This window comes from Calonectris borealis, chromosome 13 (genome assembly GCF_964195595.1).
Source record: "Calonectris borealis chromosome 13, bCalBor7.hap1.2, whole genome shotgun sequence".
Classification (NCBI taxonomy): Eukaryota; Metazoa; Chordata; class Aves; order Procellariiformes; family Procellariidae; genus Calonectris; species Calonectris borealis.
Window position 1 is genome coordinate 3,209,032 of NC_134324.1, and position 21,130 is coordinate 3,230,161.

General features: G+C 36.6%; 1 protein-coding gene across 16 annotated transcripts in view; it reads left to right on the plus strand.

Annotated features, from left to right (window-relative positions):
- The window catches only part of ZNF711 (zinc finger protein 711), a 43,311-nt gene that overhangs the window by 1,863 nt on the left and 20,318 nt on the right, over positions 1-21,130 (plus strand). For 13 of the 16 annotated variants that reach the window (XR_012675514.1, XR_012675519.1, XR_012675511.1 and 10 more), the window contains exons 2-8: positions 5,994-6,098; positions 7,583-8,113; positions 14,957-15,115; positions 17,933-18,079; positions 18,680-18,817; positions 20,223-20,270; positions 20,842-20,985. Coding sequence is in view for 4 of the 16 variants with exons in the window: in XM_075161946.1 (XP_075018047.1) it covers positions 6,020-6,098; positions 7,583-8,113; positions 14,957-15,115; positions 17,933-18,079; positions 18,680-18,817; positions 20,223-20,270; positions 20,842-20,985 (1,246 nt within the window). In the remaining 12 variants the exon portion in view is untranslated. Of the gene's footprint in view, positions 1-5,993; positions 6,099-7,582; positions 8,114-9,370; positions 9,432-10,852; positions 11,280-11,380; positions 11,469-13,593; positions 13,774-14,446; positions 14,517-14,956; positions 15,116-17,932; positions 18,080-18,679; positions 18,818-20,222; positions 20,271-20,841; positions 20,986-21,130 lie in introns of those variants that run through there. The other 3 variants (XM_075161949.1, XM_075161950.1, XM_075161947.1) reach the window with 3 other exon arrangements.

Here is a 21,130-nt window from a genome sequence, read left to right on the forward strand (position 1 = left end):
GTAAACTGGGGAGATGCTTAGCTTTGCAGGACCGCACTGTTTAGTATATAACAAAATGTATTAAATACATATTCTTTATTTATGTAGATTTATTAAGTTGTAATTGGCATTTTGTAGAAATACTTTTTATGGTATAAAAATTTTAAATACAGCAACAATACCTGGAAGCCAGCATATTGGTTTGGGAGCTTCGTTATACCTCTGGGTACAAGAATGACACCCTTTATTTCCTGGGAGGGGTAGAAGTGCTGAGGCATTCATTTTTTTCCCTCCTCCTTAAAATACTTTGCTGAAGATCTCTCAGGTTAGGGTGTTTTCTGAAAGCTTTCTCAAAGAAAATTAAAATATTAATGGTTATTTTATGATATTTTTATGGGAAGAGTAAGCTAAGAATAAGTCAATGTGTATACTAAGAACAGTGTTTATAAAGGCCTGGGCCTTTACCAGTTTTTCAATTGAGTGTTGCTATTATAAGTATGTGTTCTTAGGTAGTCCCAAACTGCCAATCATTATCTTTGATTTTAAAAAATACCCTTTATAGTGGTAATTTACAGTAACATTCCTGCTTGTATTCAGGGAGGTCATATATCCCTTTTCTTACTCTAAAATTCATTGCCTGATCTCAGGTGAGCCCTGTCTAAGGAAGAGTTTTGGCACAAAGAACTGAAATAGGTTAAAATCAACCTTCTGAAGCTAGTTAGAAAGAGAACTGTCTTTTTCAAAAAAGCAAAACAATATCAGATACGTAAGTATTTTAAAAATTTAGCCTTGAGACACTGCTCTGGGAGTCCCAGTTTAAGTTTCATTAAATTCTTCATTTTGGGTTCTGATGGTAATGTACTCCTTCCTGGTGCAAGATATCATGCTATAATTAGAAAAAAAAAAGGCAATGGAAATATTAATGGAATGTTGTAACGTGATACTATTTTATTGGCTGATGCTAATAAAGTGTTTTCACAGTATTTTCTTCTAAATACACAGAGGATAAGGGGAATTGAGAGGAAAAACTTGAGATCTTAATAGTTAGGGGCACGAGAGGTATGGATAAGTTTAGGATTATGACAGTATACAGAATTATGTCTTTCTGCCTTATTTCTCTGTCCTTTTTTAAAACATATGATTGGACCACTTCTATGATTGTGTGGGTATATAACATGGTGTACAGAAAGAAGCTGTGAAGAGCCACAAATGATCACTGTACTACATTTTTTGCTGTTTCCAGTAGTAAGATTGGCATGCATTTATAGTGTGTGAAACTAAATCATCTGCACTACTGAAATCTATGAGCAAAAATCTCCAGTTGTAGCAGAATTAGGCCTTACCTGTTGTTGATTGTGCCAGCATTAGCAGTAATTAGCAGGTTTTCCTACTGTCACTGCATTCCTTTAAGACCCAAGAGTAGATATTAAAAAAAAAACTGTGATTGCATAGTTGATGCAACTCTGTCCTTTGTCTGCGTTGAGGGTTTAGAAGAATATGCTTAAGTAATGGTTGGATACCAGCTGCATCAACCGAGGTACAGCTTCTGCTAGTGTGTCATCATCCATCTCTGTTTTTAGTGGAAGTTTAAGATATTCGTAGTACTACGTGCACAGAAGGTGCCATCCCATAACTTTGGTAATTTTTATAATCCTGTTAGCTACTGGGAAAATACTTTTAGTGATTATTTGCTATCCTTGCAGAAATTTTAATTTAAATTAAAATTGTAGTCTTTGTATTGAATTTTCTATGTAGCACAATATGTAATATATTTGGGGGTCTAATTATATAATCTGAAAATAAATTAAATTGCTTATTAAGAAGGAAGAAAAGCCTAGCATATTCTTCTTGTAATCTCAGATTTATATAATTTAAGATAATTTTTTGTATCAATTTACATTAAAAAGGAAGGATTATCTGAGTGTAAAGGCTGTGATCAGGAAATTGTAGAGTATTGCATTAATTCTGAAATTGCTATATTAAATTAGCCATTTATGGTCTAGAGTTGTATCTTATTGTGTAATAGCAAGTATTCATTAGCTACATTAAGAGTTTCAGCTGGCTGTGACAGTAATTTAGGAGTGATAGGGTATTGCATTAAGGTTCTGAGGTTGCTTTGTAATTCTTGCAGTGGTGAAAGAATTTTATTTTGGAGCTAAAACTTGAAACTACATTTAAATTTGATTGTATGGTTGGAATTGGCTAGTTAAATCTTTGACTACTTTCCTCATTGATAATGTTTGACCTGTGTTTTTGTAATACTAGCTGGTCTGTGGAGCTAACTTACTCTGTTATGGCACCATCAAGAAATTACACTGGGAATTCTTGTAGCTCTGCAAGAAGAATGTTATGTCGTTGTCGCCCCCAAGAATTAGTATTTTATTAGATTTTAAAGACAGTTTGAGAGAAGTAGATAATACAGGGAGCGAGTGTTGAAAGGATGATAGTGACACTAGGTGATACAAGTTCTTTGGTTCTTTTATATTCTCAGTTAAGTTGAAACCTCCTTGGGGTGGATAGGTGACTTTTTCTTGAAATTGCCATTGTTGTGGACTGCTTGCTGCTTCCTTCGCTTGAGGATTTCAAGAGTATAAAAGAAGGAATAAGCTCTGCTCGGTTCTTTCCTTGACAAGATGCACTAAGCGTGGATTGTGTTTTCCACGTACTACTTCTTTCTCGTTACTCTGTTTTGTGTTTTTTCACATAAAAAAAACCCAGAGACAAAATTGTGCCCAGCTGGCATGCGTGTCTTGGCCTGCACAGAGTAGGCATTCTGCACCACCCCATGAAGTGAAGGCCTTTAACACAACCATAAAAAAGGAGGCAAAGCAATGTAGCGCCAAAATTGACTTTTCACATCATCTCACCTTGGTGGCTTTCTGCCTGGCTTGAATGACACCTGGAGCATCGGTTCCCACGTGCAGACTGACCTGGTGCCTGGCGCAGGAGAGAGCGCCTGATTCTGTGGGTCAGCCCAGTGCAGCGTGGCCCTCGGCACTGACAGGGTGCCAGCATCTCCCTTCTCGATGGCGGCTTGGTTTGGTACCGAGGATCCAGCGCTGGCAGTTCTGGTGAGCCACAAGTGTTGCAGTAAACATAGTAACTGGCATTAAGATGCTTTGGTCTGTTCAGTTTTTAGGGTCTTTTACCATGGACCCTAGTGCCTGTTACGGATGGAGCGTCATGTTCTAAGAGAAATTAACGGCATGTCTACTGCAAAGTTTAGTTTACTTCTGGATTAGTGTGTTAGTGTGACTGGCTCTTTCTGGGTCCCTTGATTCTGGCTTAGAGGTATCTCAGAGATTTCAGGCACTTAGGCCATTTATTCTTACAGCTTGGCTGCTTTCATTATTCGCAGCTTGGCTGCTTTCATTATTCTCCTTGCTTGACTATGTTAGCCCTTAAGTCTGTTGTGGTGTATTTCATTGCAGTAGGGTTGTCAAATATGTTGTAACACAAAGTACTTGAAGTTTCTATCATATTTTGGATTTAGACGTGCAGACTTAAACAAATTCTTGTGGTAGGATAGGGGTCAGCTTTTTATGAAATCCAGAACATCAAAATCAAGATTGGTACTACAACAGTAGAAGTACCATATTTTTGAGACTTGCTCTTAAAAGCATTTGTACTTCCCTATTCATCTCTGGGTCATCCCGTTCCAGGTGGTTCTGACTTGAGCTCTTATTCTGCATTCACTTCCCACAACTCCTAAAATTCTTCATTTTCTGTGTGATACTGTCGCCTATTTCCGATTCTTGGATATGAGAGGGCAGGAAAGTACAAGATTTTAGACTTGTGCAATAGAGATATTCTAAGATAGAGATTTTTCACCTATGAAAGCCTTGCTCGCTGTATGCTCCTGTAGCTGCATGTATGGGGTCACTTCACCTGCGCTGAGAACTTGAGTAAAAGTCTTTTGGGTTGCAGCAAATTGCAAAATAATTCAGAATCCCCACACTTTAAACCCACAGAATCATGCAAATAATATGGAGGAATGCTAATTTATCCTTCTCTCTTGTATTTTATGGAAACACCCTGTCAAAGAAATGTTACATGCTTTCTCTTTCTCTGAAAGCAAGTTTGCATGGCTGTACCTTATGGAAAAGATTCACCATCCTCAAGACAGATATGATACCAGAAATGGAGCTCTTGGTAAAATTGAGTTTAGTGAGCTCAACATCTACTTTCCGTGTGTGAAAATTCTTGGATGTAACTGGAATTACATTTTAATGAATGCAAGTATGTCAGAAGTAAAACTCGGAGTAAAACTGGCATGGCTGTGTGGCAAGGTTTGAGGAACTGGTGTAATTTTAAAAGATTGAGGAAAATAGGCAAGTCTGACAAAAGAGAAATCAGGAAACAGAAGCCCCTGAGCATTAAGGGGAATTAGAAGAGCCAAAGCAATTGTCAAAAAACAAAAGAAAAGAAAGAAAATCAAGCTAAAGATGTAACGGTGAAGGATAACAGTGGGGAGTTTGTACAAAGAGTTGGTGGGTCTGTTCTATCAAAAGCTTTAAAGGATCAGTTTTCTATTAGAGGGATATTGCAGATAGCTGCATAGGACCAGCTTTTCCCTGGCAGCAGAAATGAGGCAGCAGGGACAGTGTTGGAAGATAAGATTTCTAGAATAACCTGACAGTTTTGAAATAAAATGTCAACCAATATGGATAATACAGTCCTAACCCTGGAATGGTAAATAGAGGTGTCAGCAGAGAATCTGTTGAGCACTGTCGTCTCTTCAGTAAGTATCATGGCAGTGGAGATGTTGAAGTAAGTTGGCCTTTCTTATGCTTAGCTGTTGCCTGTTGTAATGGGTAGTTCTGCGCTGTGCATGCAAATCTGACTGAGGGCTGATGAAATCTTCTACCAGGCCTTTTGTCAGACTTTTTAAATGGTGTAGAGGGGTTCATACACAGCCACTGGAAGAGAAAATCAGCTTCAGCACTTTTGTTCTCGTAAATTTAGTGCAGTACGCAGCTTTTTCAAAACTTATAATGAAGCATAATGTTCAATTAAATTTATGCATGAAAATTTGTTTTGAAATATCTGATAGATACAAAATTGTGAAAGAATCTGAAAAATTGATACTTCCAATACAATTCTCAGCTTTCTTCAGTGCAGCTCCATGCATCCATAATCACCAGTCTTGATAATTAGTTAAAGAGTATATACAGACAGGGATAGAGCAAAGGTGACTTCTTCGTGCATAGTTGCTAATGTATGTATATATTATAGTGAGGCATGTAGTTAGTAATAGCACATGTGCGCTGTTGATGTCTGACCTGTATTTCTTGCTTCTACAGACAGTTAGCTACAGTTTGTTTAAGGCAAAATTAACTTGCTTCTTGACAAAGTTTCTGCTCCTAGATAATAAGAAATTACCTGTAACTAGGCTCAGTTACTTACTAACATGTCTATATTGTTTTGTTACTATGGCCTGATGCTACTGCTGGTATTCCAGGTGAGATCTTTGCTGTCAGTCAGTGAGGTGCTACCCTATGGAGGTAGTCTCATAAAACTGCAAAAATATTTTAATGTTCAGTTTGCAGTGGGGAAATTGAAGTTTTAAGCATTTCTTGTGCTTACTGCTCCTAGAAATAAAGCAATGTTGAAGTCTGTACCTCTGCATGCTGAAGGTAACTAGAAGGCACTTTCAGTTAAATTCTACAGAATATAACAGAACTGTTCTAGGACAGGCAGTAACCAAAGACTTACATGAAGAAAACTTTTAAGTCCTGACCAAGAATTGCTCACTTGTTTGGTTTCACTCACATGTGTAATTCTTTTGATTACTGTAGGACTACTAATGGATGGAAACATTTTCAGGATTTTAGGTCAAAAAATATAAAAACAAAAGAATAAAGCAAAGTGAATTGTATGAAGTACTGCATGCTTTTTTCTTGAAATTTTGGATAATACTTTTCTGTGTTTGTCAGTGTGACATAGTAATCCAGTAAAGCTGATCAACACAATAACACTGTTCAATATAAATTCTGATTTTGCTTTTATTGCAGTTATTTGTGAATGAACTTACCTGAATATGGATCCAGGTGGTGGAAGTCTTGGATTGCAAACACAAGAATCCAAAATGCCTCACACTATGATTATGCAGGATTTTGGTAAACATTTTAACTATTAAAAATAATGAATAAAATCAAGACTGTTTTTCAGGATTTTGCTATATGTTTATAAATGATATTAAGATGTAGAGTTGACTAATATAGTAATGGTATTTGCATGACTTTTTGGAGAAAATTGAAAAGTTAAGGTGGTGTATAACATGTTTTTGTATACTTTGCTTGCTGATCTTGAAATAGTCACTTATTCCAAAATATTGAAGTAATTCTGAAAAAAAAGAAGTTAAAGTCTGTGGCCCAAAGTGCTCTAGATGAGACAAAAAATGTTATCTGGAGTTCCGTGGGTTTGTGGTGTGTGTGCTTCTGCTTGAAATCACATTGACTAGTTGTTACATCTCCAACATACAGGAGATGTAAATAACATCCAGTACAGGATGTAAACAACATCTGAGCTTTTGTGTGCTTACTTTCATTACTGTCTCCGGTTCTCCTTTAGGGTATTTCAGTAAATGTGGTGGGAAATAATGTCTTTGTCTGTGTGGCAGCAGATAACTTATTACGTAGACAACAATTTACAGATTTAGTTAAAATCTGCATGTTCACATGTGGTTAGAAGTCTTCTGTCAAGAACATCAGTCTTGGGACTGTACTGATGGAAGAAAACTTGTTTCTAAATTGATTTTTTTTTTAAATGGATACTCTTTCTTATGGTGGCAGTGCTAAATAACCTCAGCAATTTTGAAGGTTTAGAGAAAGGATAGCAAGAAATCTCCACTCTTTTCTTTGTGGGTCTCCGTTTCTGCATCATGACAGGAGATGACCTCCTCAAGTATTTTTCATTCTGATAAGAACCATTTTCTTGAGTGTTTTATTCATTAAGATTAAAACTGCTATTTATGTGTGTGTTAAAATAATTCACTGGGCATCTTTTTTTATGTATAGAAAAGTAGTCTGCAAATACTTGGCCAGTCAAGTCTGTTAATGAAAAACAGGTTTCTGCTTCTAGCCATTCCTTGCAACATGGCAAGTTGTTGGAAATTGTACTATAAATACTGCGTACAACTGAATATTTATTTTTATCAAGACCCATGCAGTCTAAAGGATGGAAGTCCTTTTATTTTAACAGCAATTAATGTATTGTTACCACATTTCCAGTATCATGCAAGAATTCTGTGAAGGTTCAAATTGCTACTGTAATCAAACGTTTTCTAACTGGAATTTAAAAAAAGATGAAATTGCAAACTGGCCTGTAGTTTTTAACATAACAGCATTGTAAAACCTAAATTTGGGGCAAACTCCACATTATGTCTTGAAAGAAGTGGCATGTTTTGTTTTTCCTAATTTAAAGAATACATGCTGTTTTGGATAGTCTCTCAGGTGAAATGCAAAATACGGATTGTTGAAAAGTAACAGATTTTAGCTTAACAGTGTTTAACTTATCTGTACAATTATTCTATTCCTTAGATAAACTAATTGATAAGGCAATAATTTTAACATTTTTCTCCTCATTCACAATTGTTTCATAGTGGCTGGAATGGCTGGCACTGCTCATATTGATGGAGACCATATTGTTGTATCAGTCCCGGAAGCTGTCCTAGTTTCTGATGTTGTTACCGATGATGGAATAACTCTTGATCATGGCTTAGCAGCTGAAGTTGTCCAAGGACCTGACATCATCACCGAAACTGATGTTGTAACAGAAGGTGTAATTGTTCCCGATTCTGTTTTGGAAGCTGATGTTGCTATTGAAGAAGCTTTAGATACCAGTGATCATGTTTTGACTTCTGATCTAATAACAGAAACCGTTAGAGTTCCCGATCAGGTGTTTGTGGCTGACCTTGTTACGGGTCCTGATGGACATTTGGAGCATGTGGTGCAAGACTCTGTGTCAGGAGCCAACTCGCCTACAGTGGTTTCAGAAGAAGTTCTTGTAACGAACTCAGATTCTGAAGCAGTCATTCAAGCAGCTGGTACTGTTCCTGGCTCCACAGTGACTATAAAAACAGAAGACGATGATGATGGCAAGAGTACATCGGAAGACTACTTAATGATATCTTGTAAGTTAAACAAAGGGAGATATGAACAGGAAATTAGCTGAAGTAGAAGTGGTCTAGTGGGGAGAAATTACTATAGCTGGACTCTTGCTGCATTCTGTACTGGAACTCTCAAATAACAGTCTGTTGCCCAGTTAATTCTTGGTGTCTGGATTTGGGTTTTCTGGATGAAAAATCCGTTACCGCTGATACAGCAGGAAAGAGAATGTCATTCATGCTGTTGAGTGAATGAGTGTGTATGTTTGTGTTTCTGAAACTAGATATTCCTGAAAATTAAGAAAAACACATTGGAAAGTTAAACATTCCACATATTTTGAGTATAGTACTTTTTTTTAAAATACAGAGGTATATTACCATGTTATGTAGATTTGTGTAAAAATGACGTGTTGGGTTTAATCAGTAGAATCCAACAAAGAGATAGGTTTTTAAGATACGTACCTCACTCATAAAGTTTTCTTTTATGTGTCAACCAAATATTGTTTGTTTAGCTGTATTAAAAATTATAATGGGCATTTTATGGTATGTTGTGCTGTTCTGGACTGAACTTGACGTTAAGTGGTTGTGTGCATTAATTGATTGGCTCTCTACACTGGAAAGTGGCTGCCCATTTCAGTTTCCACATGGCATTCAACTCTGAGGAAACTGTATGGTCCTATCCTACTTGTTGAGTGTTAAGATCCTACTGAAAGGACCTTAGGTATATTATGTTTCTTCAATGGTTAAATTATACTCAAGATACCAGTTTTTATTGTTACGCAAATTTGATAAAATGTATGATAGTTCATTTTAGATTTTTGACTTCTCCAAGTTAGTTATTGAAATGTGAGTAGGTCAAAACAGATTTTATTTAGTCAGAAGCAGTATGTTAAAAAAAATGGCAATGCCAAGTGTGTCAAAGTGGCAATCTGTTCACAGCAAGCTGCATTTATTAAAAATTTCAAGACAGAGGTCATGACTGATTAGCGATTATAATGATTTCAATATTTGATAGCATTTATGTCCCTTATGCAAAAGATACTTTTGTTACTTATTTTTTGTTCAGTATAGGATGGACAGCAATGATTTTCTTGTCATTCTATCATTACTATAATGCCATATGTCACTAATAGAAGTCAAAAAGTTTTTTTTGGAAAAGAACCAAAAAAACCTCAGTCTAAGAGCAAATTAGACCTACAACAGAAAAATTCCTGTGTGTTTGTAAATAAAGGAACACCATTTTTACAGTCAGTTGTTTCATTGAAAAAATTCCTCCTTTCTGACAGAGTACTTACGATGAGTTGTATTCTGTAACTGCGCTATTTCCAACTGCACCTTTGTAATTGTAAGTAAAGTCATCTTTGGAATTCCTTCTAAGATAGATAAGTGTGATTGATAATGATAATCACTGCACTTAGACCAGAGCATCTTAAACTTTCAATAACCATTGCCTGATGACCCCAGCTGTGTCTGATACATTTATAGTTTTGTCAGCTGTACCGATGGCTTTTGCAATGTTTCGAAGCCAGTTTGAGACCTAGTTTTGAACAAATTAGATTTATATGTATAATCATGATATGCCTGAATAATCACAGTTGGAAGCTACATTACTAATCTAGAATTTTGTTTTAAGTAATCATTTTAGATAAATTAAGGCACTCTCTTGCCTCTGCCAAGTTTTGAGGCTATATTGTGCTGGGTATGCCAGCTTGACCCAACAAAGTATCTGCTATTCATTTTTTTCTCTGCAAAAATGAATCAATCTTACGCAGGTGTTCATTTTTTTGGTTTTTTTAAATGTTTTTTTAAATTAGCCTTGAATTTGTTATGTTTATGAGGATAATCTGTTGCGTAGGATAGATAAAAGCCTCGGTTTATCAAGCAGTTTAAAACCCTTTATATTTACTTATATTTTTTAAATTGTCAAATGAAATGTTCAGTAAATGTTGTAGAAGGTTAATTTGATGCTATTTCTTTGAGATGTGTATATAGGACTGTTGAGCCTTTTTTATAATGTAAATCACATCAAAATGATAGTTTTAAAGAATCTCAAAATACTTCTTAGCTGCCTTTTAATGATATCTAGCATCTAAAAAGGAGGGACTTTATATAAAACTACAGATATGCCCTCAGGGAATACCACCAGCTCTTCTGTGGAACACATTTTGGGAACTCACTAAAATACTACATTTTAAGGTGTTGTGACGGATGCACTGGACCCCTTAACCACACAGCTGAGCTGAGTGGAATTTTAACTTACTCTTTTGTTGGGAGTTACAGTTTAAATATACTGAAAGGTGGTTTTTTAAGACAACATTCCCATGTGGATATTCTATACACTATTGGTAATTATATTTTTGTGTAAATACTATTTGGAAAACAGTAAGTTTGTCTTAATAGTTCTGTAAACCAGCTGCGTATGATTTTGTAATTGGAAATTTTCGCTGGAAGATTATCACCACTCTGCTATCTCGGTGCAGATGAATTCAGCTTTTTTACATCAGCCTTATCAGCATAAGACTGAAAAATCTTTTTGATGCGTTCACAACATATGCCACGCGATACGCGTGATCCCTTGTTTTAAATCTCCAGAACACCCCTTTAAAAGGGACTTGTGAAAAAGGAAATTAATACAAAACGAATGCATATGGTGTGATCATGCACCCGTCCATCTCGTACTGAGATGGGAAAATTATGTACATCCCATTTTGCCAGGGAGGAGGTAGCACACGTGTAGCTTAAAGCGTACCCTTTTTTGTTTTTCAGGTTTGCGATATTCAGACCCACAGCGGATTGCCAGCTCCCGATCCGTGTGTTGGCCCTGCATGCACTATGTTGGTGACCTCATACCCACCAAAGAACAACACTGGAGCTGGCCTTTAGGGGTAAGGTACTGTTCCACCACCGCCTCCTTTTTAGTATATTACAGTACAGTGTTACGTAATTTGCTAAACATTTTAATATTAAGATTCCTATATTGTAACCTATGGGATATAAAATAAGTATATCAGACATTAGAAAAATATGAAAAATTGTAAAACCACAGGACTTATCTTGCCCTCACGTTATCCCTATGGGCTCCTATGGTGGGTGTGATATCACCAGCGTAGTGCATGCTGAGGCATCACATGAATTGGGAGCTGGCAATCCACGGTGAATCTGGACATCACACACCTGAAAACAGCGAAGTAAGGTAAGTTTGAAATTGGAAGCGTGCTGAGTTTTCCTTTAAACCTTGTTTATTCAGGAGGATTCAGCATATATTTATAAAGGTTCTCTGTTGTGTTTTTTCAGTTAATTTTAAGTGACGAGATAATAATATGTAGTGCTTCTGGTGGATGAGTCAGATCTGGAAGACACTTTCATATTCCATTGACATAAAGTAAGCATTCCTGTTCCTGAGAACTATCACTGGTAAAAGATATCAGATAATTTAGCACTGATGGGTTAGCAGTCTTAGACAATAGAATATTTTCACAATCTGTTTTTTAAAAAGCCTTAATATTTTGGAACTTGATGAAGATTACATGTCCTGCTGTGTTGATTGTTTTCCCCGTATCTAAATGTTCAAAAAATAGATTGAAACCATGAAATTTACTTCATATAAGACAGCAATTTAAGCAATAGGAATTGCTGATTCAGTGTCTTTTGTTGTTGAGGTATTTGAAACAAAAGGCAACGTCTTACAGATGACAGTCTGTATCGGTATCATTTTCTCAGTCGTGTTTATATTTTTCAAATTTTGTTATATTACCTTTTTTAGAATCACTTTAGAAAAGTGATTCCAGAGGCCCTGGATACACAGGCTTCGCGATATGTTTCCATTACTTTAGCTTAAATTGTAGAGACAGAAGATCTTTGAAAATACACAGGATGGTTGATGGTGTGGGAGTAAACACTAATTTTAAAAATAATGTTGTAAGTTTGCCCCTCTAAGACAGGGCTCCCTATTTTTTAAAGGATATTGAAGATCGGGGGGCTTTACTTGAAATGGTAAAACACAGCATGTAAGCGTACATGCTATACTCATGTATTTTACTTTATATTTTTGGCTGAAAATATTTGTTCTTATAAAAATTGTAAAACTGAGGAATTCCTCATTTTTTTTCTTTATATAATTTTTGTTGTATTGCAGTTGATGTCCTGGTAAGGCAACTGTCTAAAATTGTGTGGTTTTTTCTTAACGTTATTTCACCAGATACATAGTTGTGTACAGTCATTGTCACCCAATATTAGTTAAATAGTTGGAAATTTTTGCCATAAAGGAAACTTGTTATCACATACATGTTCAGTAGGAAGTTGCTGTAGTTAAATAACCTTCCAGTACTGAAATATTTATTTTCTATGTTAAACTGATAATGCGTTATGTTTGTAAAATTCCTGAGTTTAGAAAAAGTTGATGTTGCTTCAGTTGCAGATTTGAAAATAACTTTACTACCACCTACCAATTCTGAAATTAGAATAACAGCTTACAATTAATTACAATTAGTGATTTCTTCCACCCAGCCTTTACATAGTCTTTCTGTGTTTTGGCAGCATGTCTAGTCATATAGCTATATATAATCTCTCCTGCCTTGTACTGTTAGTTACCTCCAGTCCTTCAGAGACTCACACATGCAGTAGGAATGTTCATTGTAGTAAAATTAAACGTATGTGTATCATTTTGAAGAATTTGGATAAGAAACTTTTGTAAGTGTTAAAAGCCATGCAGAAAAGACCATGGTCTTTAATAAATTCAAACACAGTAGATGTATGGAAATACTTTTTCCAAGATAAGTATCTTTTAGCATCTTCCCTTTTCCTGTTAGCAGAGGATGCGTAATCATCTTTTCTAATAACATTCTGGCAGCATAAAAAATTTCAGTTAGCAGATACAGTTACAGTCCCATACTGGATATAAAGATGTACGAATTACCTGATGCTGGTAAACTAAAGTGTCAAAGGAATATGCCAAGTTCTCTGTTGTGGCTTTCTCATCTGTGGTGTTCATACTCTTACTGTTTTCATTGTCCTGCAAGGTAACGTGAACGCCATGCAGTACATGTCAGATTTTAACAGATTAAGGTGTTGATGTTGCTGGCATCGATTTTAATAGAGATTTAGGAAATTTTTATTTTTTTCTACTGATCCAAGTTTGATATTTTTTCACCAATGCAATTAATCTCTTCTTTACAGAAAGAAATAGCTAAAACATAGCTTTTTTTAATGTTTTCTGTTTAATTTTCATCAAAATATTTAATTTTCAGAGGTTCTAAAATTAAATCAAATACTTATTTGTACTTACCTACGTTATATCTAGTTCTGTCCTCAGTAACTTCTATACTCTTCTGATGCAGTCCAAGATTTGTGAAATAGAAATAAGGTTCCTCAATGTGGGGATGAAAAATGGTGTTAGTTGGATAGGTGTTTCTGTGGAATCCTGTCCGTGAGTGGGAAGAGCTTAGTTGGGATTGCTGTGGTGGATTCCCACCCTGCTGCAGGAACGGCATCTGCTCCTTTTCTATCAGGTTCTGAACCACCTCGCATGACTGCCTGGAGTATTAAGAAAAGCTTAAACTAACTCCAGTTTACCTCAGTACGCCAGGCTGTAGCCTGAAGTAGTTAAAAGCAGCTCTTCAAGAGCAGTCAGCGCTGCGCTGAGGCAGGGGACTTAGAGGGGGATTGGGAACCACCGCAGCCATCCCAAGGTAAGCCATCCTTTCCTCAGCGCCCTCAGTGTCCGCATTGCGTAGACTCTATTCTTAGTCATGAAACACTACTGTCACTGTAATATTAATTTTAATAATTTTTTTTTTTTTACCTAGTATGCACATATTTTAAAGTTATGTATGCAGTAAATCACAATACTTCCCTGGAATGTATTAAATTCAGATTTTTTTTACATTTTGTGGAGTTGCTCTCTATTTAGAGGACTTCAGTGGGTGTTAAGCATTGCATAGTTTTGTGTTGGCCATCTGCACAGGAGCTAATTTTATCCACTGAGAGAAGTGTGTTGGCAATACATATGTCAGAAAGATTTTTAGTTCAGTGGCCTCCGTGTTTTGGGGTATATACATGGATATGGGGGTATATACATCGATATCTATGTGAATGCCCTTTCTACCAAACTGGTGTTACTTCTACACTTTTAATAGTTTGAATGTAATTTTTGTTGTATAAATAAAATGAGCATTTTGAATAAATAGACCAAATAATCAGAGTGACTAAGTTGCATACGTAAAGAATGAGAAGTCAATTTCACATAGTAGTATTTGGATTTATTTTCACTGCATCTTTTAATCAGCTATATATTGTACAATAATCTTCATTAATTTATATGTTTTCAAGCGATAAAGTGGATAAAATCATAATTTCTCCTAGGGTGAAGATGTAGTCAAACTTTTGATGCACACTTCTTTCACTGGGAATATACTCAGTGTCATCACTCTTCGTAAGAGTTTCAGCTACTATATTTTAGTCACCGGTATCTTAGAGTAGTGAAACTTTTTGGGACTCTTAGACCGTAACAGGCAATTCTGGGTTTATTTTTAACATTTTTGGATAGACGTTTAATTTTACTTACTGATACATTTTTGCTTTCTAAGTGTAATAGTTTCAGACATAACCAATTACCACATTCTGTTTGATGACAAGCTCCCTCTTGTGTTCTTCGTTCTGTAATTCTTGCTGTGTTTCCTCGGTTGCAATAAAATGAGTACTGACCTTCTGGAATCTCTTTTAAGTATCTTGAGATGAACTGTTTTGTAAAGGCCATTTATAAATACAAACCTTTACTATGCATGGGGATAAAGTGGAGAAAATTGTGCTACTGATTACCTTGATGTTTAAAAAATGTGTTTGAACCTCATTATTATTCTCTTATCTTTACAGTGGATGATGTTGGAGAAAAATTGGACCATATAGGAAGCACTCCCTTGAAAATCAGTACTGAGGTGACAAATGATGATGTTGCTAAAGATGACGGTTTTGGTTCAGAAGTTATCAAAGTGTACATATTTAAAGCTGAAGCTGAAGATGATGTCGAAATAGGTACCTTTTAAATTCTATGTATTCTTCCAATAGTATGAATTATTTCAGGGTCTTTCTGTTTGTTGTTCTTAATTTCGTGTAATCCACTGACTGGAATTTTTGTATTTTTTTGTGACATTTGTGGAGGCGGCCCATATGCGGTAAATACTGGGTGTATATTAGTCTCAAGTTCTTTTTTGATGAGCAGTATTTATTTTCAGGCAACCAAAGCCCAAATGTAGAAGTCGTTGGGCGTCTGCAGCTGTTTTTCAGCTGCTGCTTTTCTCTGACGTTGCAAGACTGTGTGTCAACACAGAAAAGCCTCTAGAGTCGATTCCTGTCATTCAACAGTCTGCGGTGGCCTTGGTGCAGAGAGGGGAAGATTGCTGGGGCTTCAGGCATACGGTCATTTCCAAACCTAACCAAGAAACTTAGAATTGCTCTGCAGTTCTCTTTTGCAAAGGATAGATCCAGCACTTCCAGGTGCTTTGAAAGTGGACATACAGCTAACCCATGTTCTGTTCTTTGTAACTTGTAAAAGCAAAGTCCCCCTTACAGTTCTCAGAGCTGAAACTTCTGGCTCATTCCACTTTACCCTTTGCACTTAGGTGCTGAAACTGCCTCACTGGAACGTATCTGGCCAGGAGCCCCAGAGCCATTCACAGGGCAAGTCAGCCTGACTCTGTTCCTCCTGGAGTGGAGGAGGGCCATCATCTCCCATAGACTGGTAGCATTGGCCTGGCTATGCTGTGAAAATCTCAAGTTTTAGACAGAACTGTGGATTAGATCACCAAAGTCCTCCACAATCCTAGTGCTATTTTTCAAGTAGCTTGAACTGCTACTCCAGGAAATTTTCGGCTGTATGGTGCCTTTTATTTTTCTGCTCTGAGAAACAAGTAATCTTTTCAGCTCAAATCAATGGCAGAAAAGGATTGTTCCAGGGATGATAAGACTGCTAGCTAATAGGGCAGTTGTCTTTGGTTTTCTCTGTCTCTCAGGGTAGGTTTGGAATTAGTTAAGACTGTCTTATGAGTTGCTCAGTATCTTTTGCAACATGATACAGTGTAGATTTTGAAGCCTGTTAATCAAGTCCTTCACGAGGTTGCCAAAGTAGCTTAACATATTTTACTGTCCTGTTTGGAATAGACAGTATCTGATTCGGCTGAAGGTTAGAGAGTATTTCTGTAAGGCCCTGGGGTTTTCAATATTTGATCCTTAATTCTTCTAAAGTATGAGAAGGAGGTTGTGAAGACCATGTGCTTTCTGAGACCATGGGGAAAGGATCTAGAGAAGCAGCATCTTAACATCCTTTATCTGTTGTGACATCTGTTTCATCTGCCAGTTCCTACATGAATTGCCAGGCCCTGTTCTTGAAATATGGTTTCTTCCTCTGGGGATAGGTTGTCAGTCTTGAGGGACAGACTGCTAATGCAGCAGCAGGAAGAATCGGAATCTCTTATGGCTGAAAACTAATTTACAGCAGGGATGTTCTCATGAGCTACTCTCAGTGCTTCTGATATAGCCAGGAGGTAGCCCTGGCAAATTACCCCGTTCATTACTGGTGAGTACTTCCCCTTGGAAAGAGCTGATTGTGTTGATAATGTGCGTTTGCTGCTCAGCATTAAGGAATACAGAAACTGAGATGACAGTCTTCACAAAGAATATCCAAGATTGAAGTTTACCCATTAGCAGTACTCTCTTGATCTTTTTGTACGTGGGGGTGGGGTGCAGGGCTCTTCTTAGGTGTCATCCGTTTGCATTGCAGTCTAGTTACTTGGATAAATGTCCTGGCAAAGCCACTTTTGGCAAAAATTACACAAATGGGCTTGGGTGGCAAGGATGTTTGGCGAAGTCTCTCATTTACAAAACACAGGGAATGATGGATCAATGTATTTGACTTGGATTCAACCACCTAGCGGAGCGTTTTCCATCAGGACCATTTGTAGTGGCAAACAAGGATTCTTGGTGTACCAGGTGTTAGCTTGTTCTGCCATAATCTGCAGCTTCTCTACTCACTGTTCAGTCCCTGAGGTGCATGGAAGACTAAGCATCAATATTTATCTGCCACCTCTCTCTGACTCAAGCATCAATATCAAGTTCCAGGTTGGAACTTGTTCTTTTGCTTCTGTTCAAGTAAGTCAGTGGGCCAAAGCTTGTTAGTCACCCGGAGCGGGACCGTGTGGGCAGTGGTTCTCATTTCCTTCTTTCCAACTGTTACTCCTCAGATTGTGTTGTCTCCAGGGATTCGGTGCGGCCCCTTAACGTCCCTGCTAGTCTGTCTCTCTAGATAATGTTCTTGTTGTTGAAATAATTGGCAGTAACAGTTGCTCTCTCATGGTTTGAGAAGTGTGACCCCAGTATAAATTACCCCTCAATCCTGTGTAATGAGTCTGGGACATACGCATCTTTGTAGGAAAAATTACCTAAGAATCCGTTTTTGCAAAGTGAGTAAATAGGGTTTTAGGAGAGGAAGAGGGATGAGAATTAGCTGTTCACATCTCAAGAGAGAATTTAAAGGCTGTGTTCTGGGCAAGATTAGAATTACAGTCATTTTTTTGGTGGGCATGGGCAGTGTATGTTTCCAGTCGCACCCGAGTTCACTGCTAGCACACGTAAAAGGCTCTTGATCCTTCTTGGGTAGTGGTTGCTCAGTCTTGAATTTATCAGGAGACACTGAGAGAACTTCTTCCTTATCTGCCCCAAAGTATCAGAAACATTTAATTGGAGTTTTATGAAATAGCTTTGTTCTAAATAAGAAAAAATACTTAAATCTGAAATTAATCTTAACAGTGGCTTTTTTTACGTTTACTTAATGTGTTTAACTTCTTTTTGTTAAAGGTGGGACAGAAATTGTCACAGAGAGTGACTTTCACAATGGACATTCTGTAGCTGGAGTAATTGAACAAGGAGGTGTTGGTAGAATGCAGCGAGAAAAAATGGTTTACATGGCTGTTAAGGACTCTTCTCAGGAAGATGAAGATATTAGTAAGCATAATAAGAAACATTTTTGTTTCTCATGCTGTTTTGTACAACAATATAAACATCATTCTCAAGGACTTTTTTAATTTTTCTGAAGGATTCTTCAGCCTGAAGTAGTAGAAAACTAAGCTCATCTTCCCTAAAAATAAAGAGCAGGCTATAATTATTTTAAAGTGATGTGAATAAATGCACTTTGTGCATACTATATGCAATCATTTCATTATTTATATTAAATTTAACGTGTCCATGGATGAAGTTAATGAGGTTAGTCAAATTTCTCATTTTTCTGTTTTCCTACTGTGAATTGCCTTGTTAATCAGCTTTCTGGCAAAGTGGCAAATAAATGTCATCAGTTTCAAGATTATAAGTTTGTGTATTTAAATTTATGTTGGTATTTATTTTGGATTTATATTTATTGATACGTGTTTTCTCTCTTTAAGGAATGTCTGAATAAACAATGATACCCTAAGGGAAGGGGTGATTCTAAATGGCAAAGGAAGAAAAGTAATTTATAATGGGTATCAATCAGAGTGAGAGCAAATCAAATGAAGGAAAATTAGGATGAGCAGAATAAAATTAAAGATTCATTCTTCTCCTTTAATCCAGGCTGTGCTGAAATAGCAGATGAAGTTTATATGGAAGTTATTGTAGGTGAAGAAGAAGCTACATCACTTCCAGACACACAGCTTGAAGACTCTGGCGTGAATAAAACTTTTGTCCCTGTTGCTTGGGCTGCTGCTTACGGTAGGAATCAGTATGCTTATTTTCTGAAGATCCCTTCCATTGTTTTCTCCCTAATCTAGCTTCCAGAATCTCTGTGGAAATGTGATAATCTCTCTCCTAGGGGCTTGGAAACAGCTCCTTCTGACCTTTTAGCAGTGTCAGTTAGTGGAGTTGATTAAATGGTGTGAAAAATTATTTTGACATCATTCGTTACCTTTTACACATAAGGTCCTTAGTTTGTTTGCAGTTTAATATGAAGAAAACAATTCCATTTTTACATTGGTGGTTTTTTCCCAATGCTGACCTGTCAAACAGATTACTTTAGTAGTTGATTGTCTTGCATATAATGAATGGATTGATATATGTTGAGTTTTATGAAGTAGAAAGGAAAGCTGTTAGGAGAATTTTTATACTGTTCTTGATTCCAGCTCAGAGGTACAGAATGCGTGGTTGTTTTAATGGTTGTTTAAGTTGGCTGTTGAAGATCTTACAAAAACAAGAATAGCCTTAAGTATTTTACATTAGCTAGGACAAGGGGAAATAACTTTGAAAAGGGAATAGTAGGAGTAAATGTGTAAACATGTTCCTAATAATTTCAGTTTATATACCTGTTTTAAGCCTGTTAGTCCTTCAGGTTAGAAACAAAAACAAAAAAGGTAATTTGTTCTCTGCAGCCACGCTTCAAATAGTAGAAGTGTCTTACCAGGATATCTTGCAAATTCTGAATATTCTTTTATTTCATATGGATTTTGGCATGTTAAATATATATAAAGAGGGTATCGGGTCATCCATGGTTTATGTTATAATTAAGTAAGCAAGTCAGTTAAAATTCATTGGTGTAATATTTCTGAGCACAGTAGTTGGGCTGATAGTGTGTTTTAGAACCACAGAGCCTTGGCACATAGCAGTAAACACTTTAAATCCAAAATGAGGAATATACTTCTAAGGTATTACTTCTGTGTCTCTCAGAACTTTGTAGTGCCTCATATAGATGAGTGCTGAGCGGCTGATAAGGTCCAAGTCGTCTTATCTGCCTAGTTGTACTCCAGAAAGATCGTACTTCGATCTCAAGAAGAAATTGTGGATTTCAGATAACCTCGTTTCTGGATTGGTATTTGAGGTTATATATGAGGTTAAAAGTTTGCAGAAACAAGCGTATTAATTATGAGAAGCAGGAAAGACAGTCAGCATGGTAAGCGTGCAGTCACAGCTTTAGTGGATATTAACTATTCACAAAGATGTGATTTTATTTCCTGGGGCTCAAATTACAAAATACTGATCTGTTTGTGAACTGCACATCTCCGTTTGGATAGAGTTAAGCTGTTACCTGATAGCTAAGTTAGTTTTCTCTCATCATCAGATTTTCAAAGCCATCGTCTTTAAAAAGAATTTTAATTTATAATGACTAAAATACCATTTTCTGCAGGAGATGAAAGAAGGCTACCCAGAAGATACGAAGATGGTCAAGCGGCAGGTGAGGACATGTAACTGTGCTTGGTACAGCATTAAAACTAACTTGCTGTCTTTGAAAATATATACATTTACGTGTCAGTTCTCCTAATCAGTGAATGCAAAAAATTATCCATAAAGTATATATTGAAGGACTCCACAGTCTTTCTCTACTATTTTGAAATGAAAACAATTCTAGATGTGTTGTAGGCCCTCAGAGCGGGTGGGGAATTTGGGAGGATCTGCCAGGTGTTTTAATACAGTTTTGTGGTCAGAAAAGAGATAATGCAGTTGTTAAGAAGTAAAACCAAGTTAAATAGAAGGAAACAACCAGCATAACTCATAAGAGATTAATGTCTTGAGAAGTATAAGAAATCAAGGAATGTGTCTGAAAATTAATCAATGTTTAAGCAATTACATTCATGACCTTTGCCAGTGCTTTATATTGGCACTCTTCTTTTTTATATATGTTCATTGTAGAGGAATGGGCAATATTTTTTTTTTAAAAGTAGATACGCTGCTGTGCAATTCCAGTCATCAGTCCCAAAGAAAAAAGTTGTTTAAGGTTTTTTATGGTGTCTAATTTTTGTTTCTAGGAAATAACTTGGATACACGATTAGAAAACAAAAACGGTAATGCAACACAATACCTGCAGATTTGTGATAGCATTAGCACTAATAGAGTGCTAAAACAAAAAACCAAGAAAAGGAGGAGAGGAGAGGCCAGGCAATGGCAAACAGGTAAACACTGTGTGGTTATGCGTATTGTCATGGAGTGGCGCTTACTCCTGTATTATTCTTTTGGGGTTTTTTTAAGCTGATGCAGAATTTAAAAATATAAATGATGATTTGCATATTTCCTGTGTCCTTCCCCCCTCCAATTCTG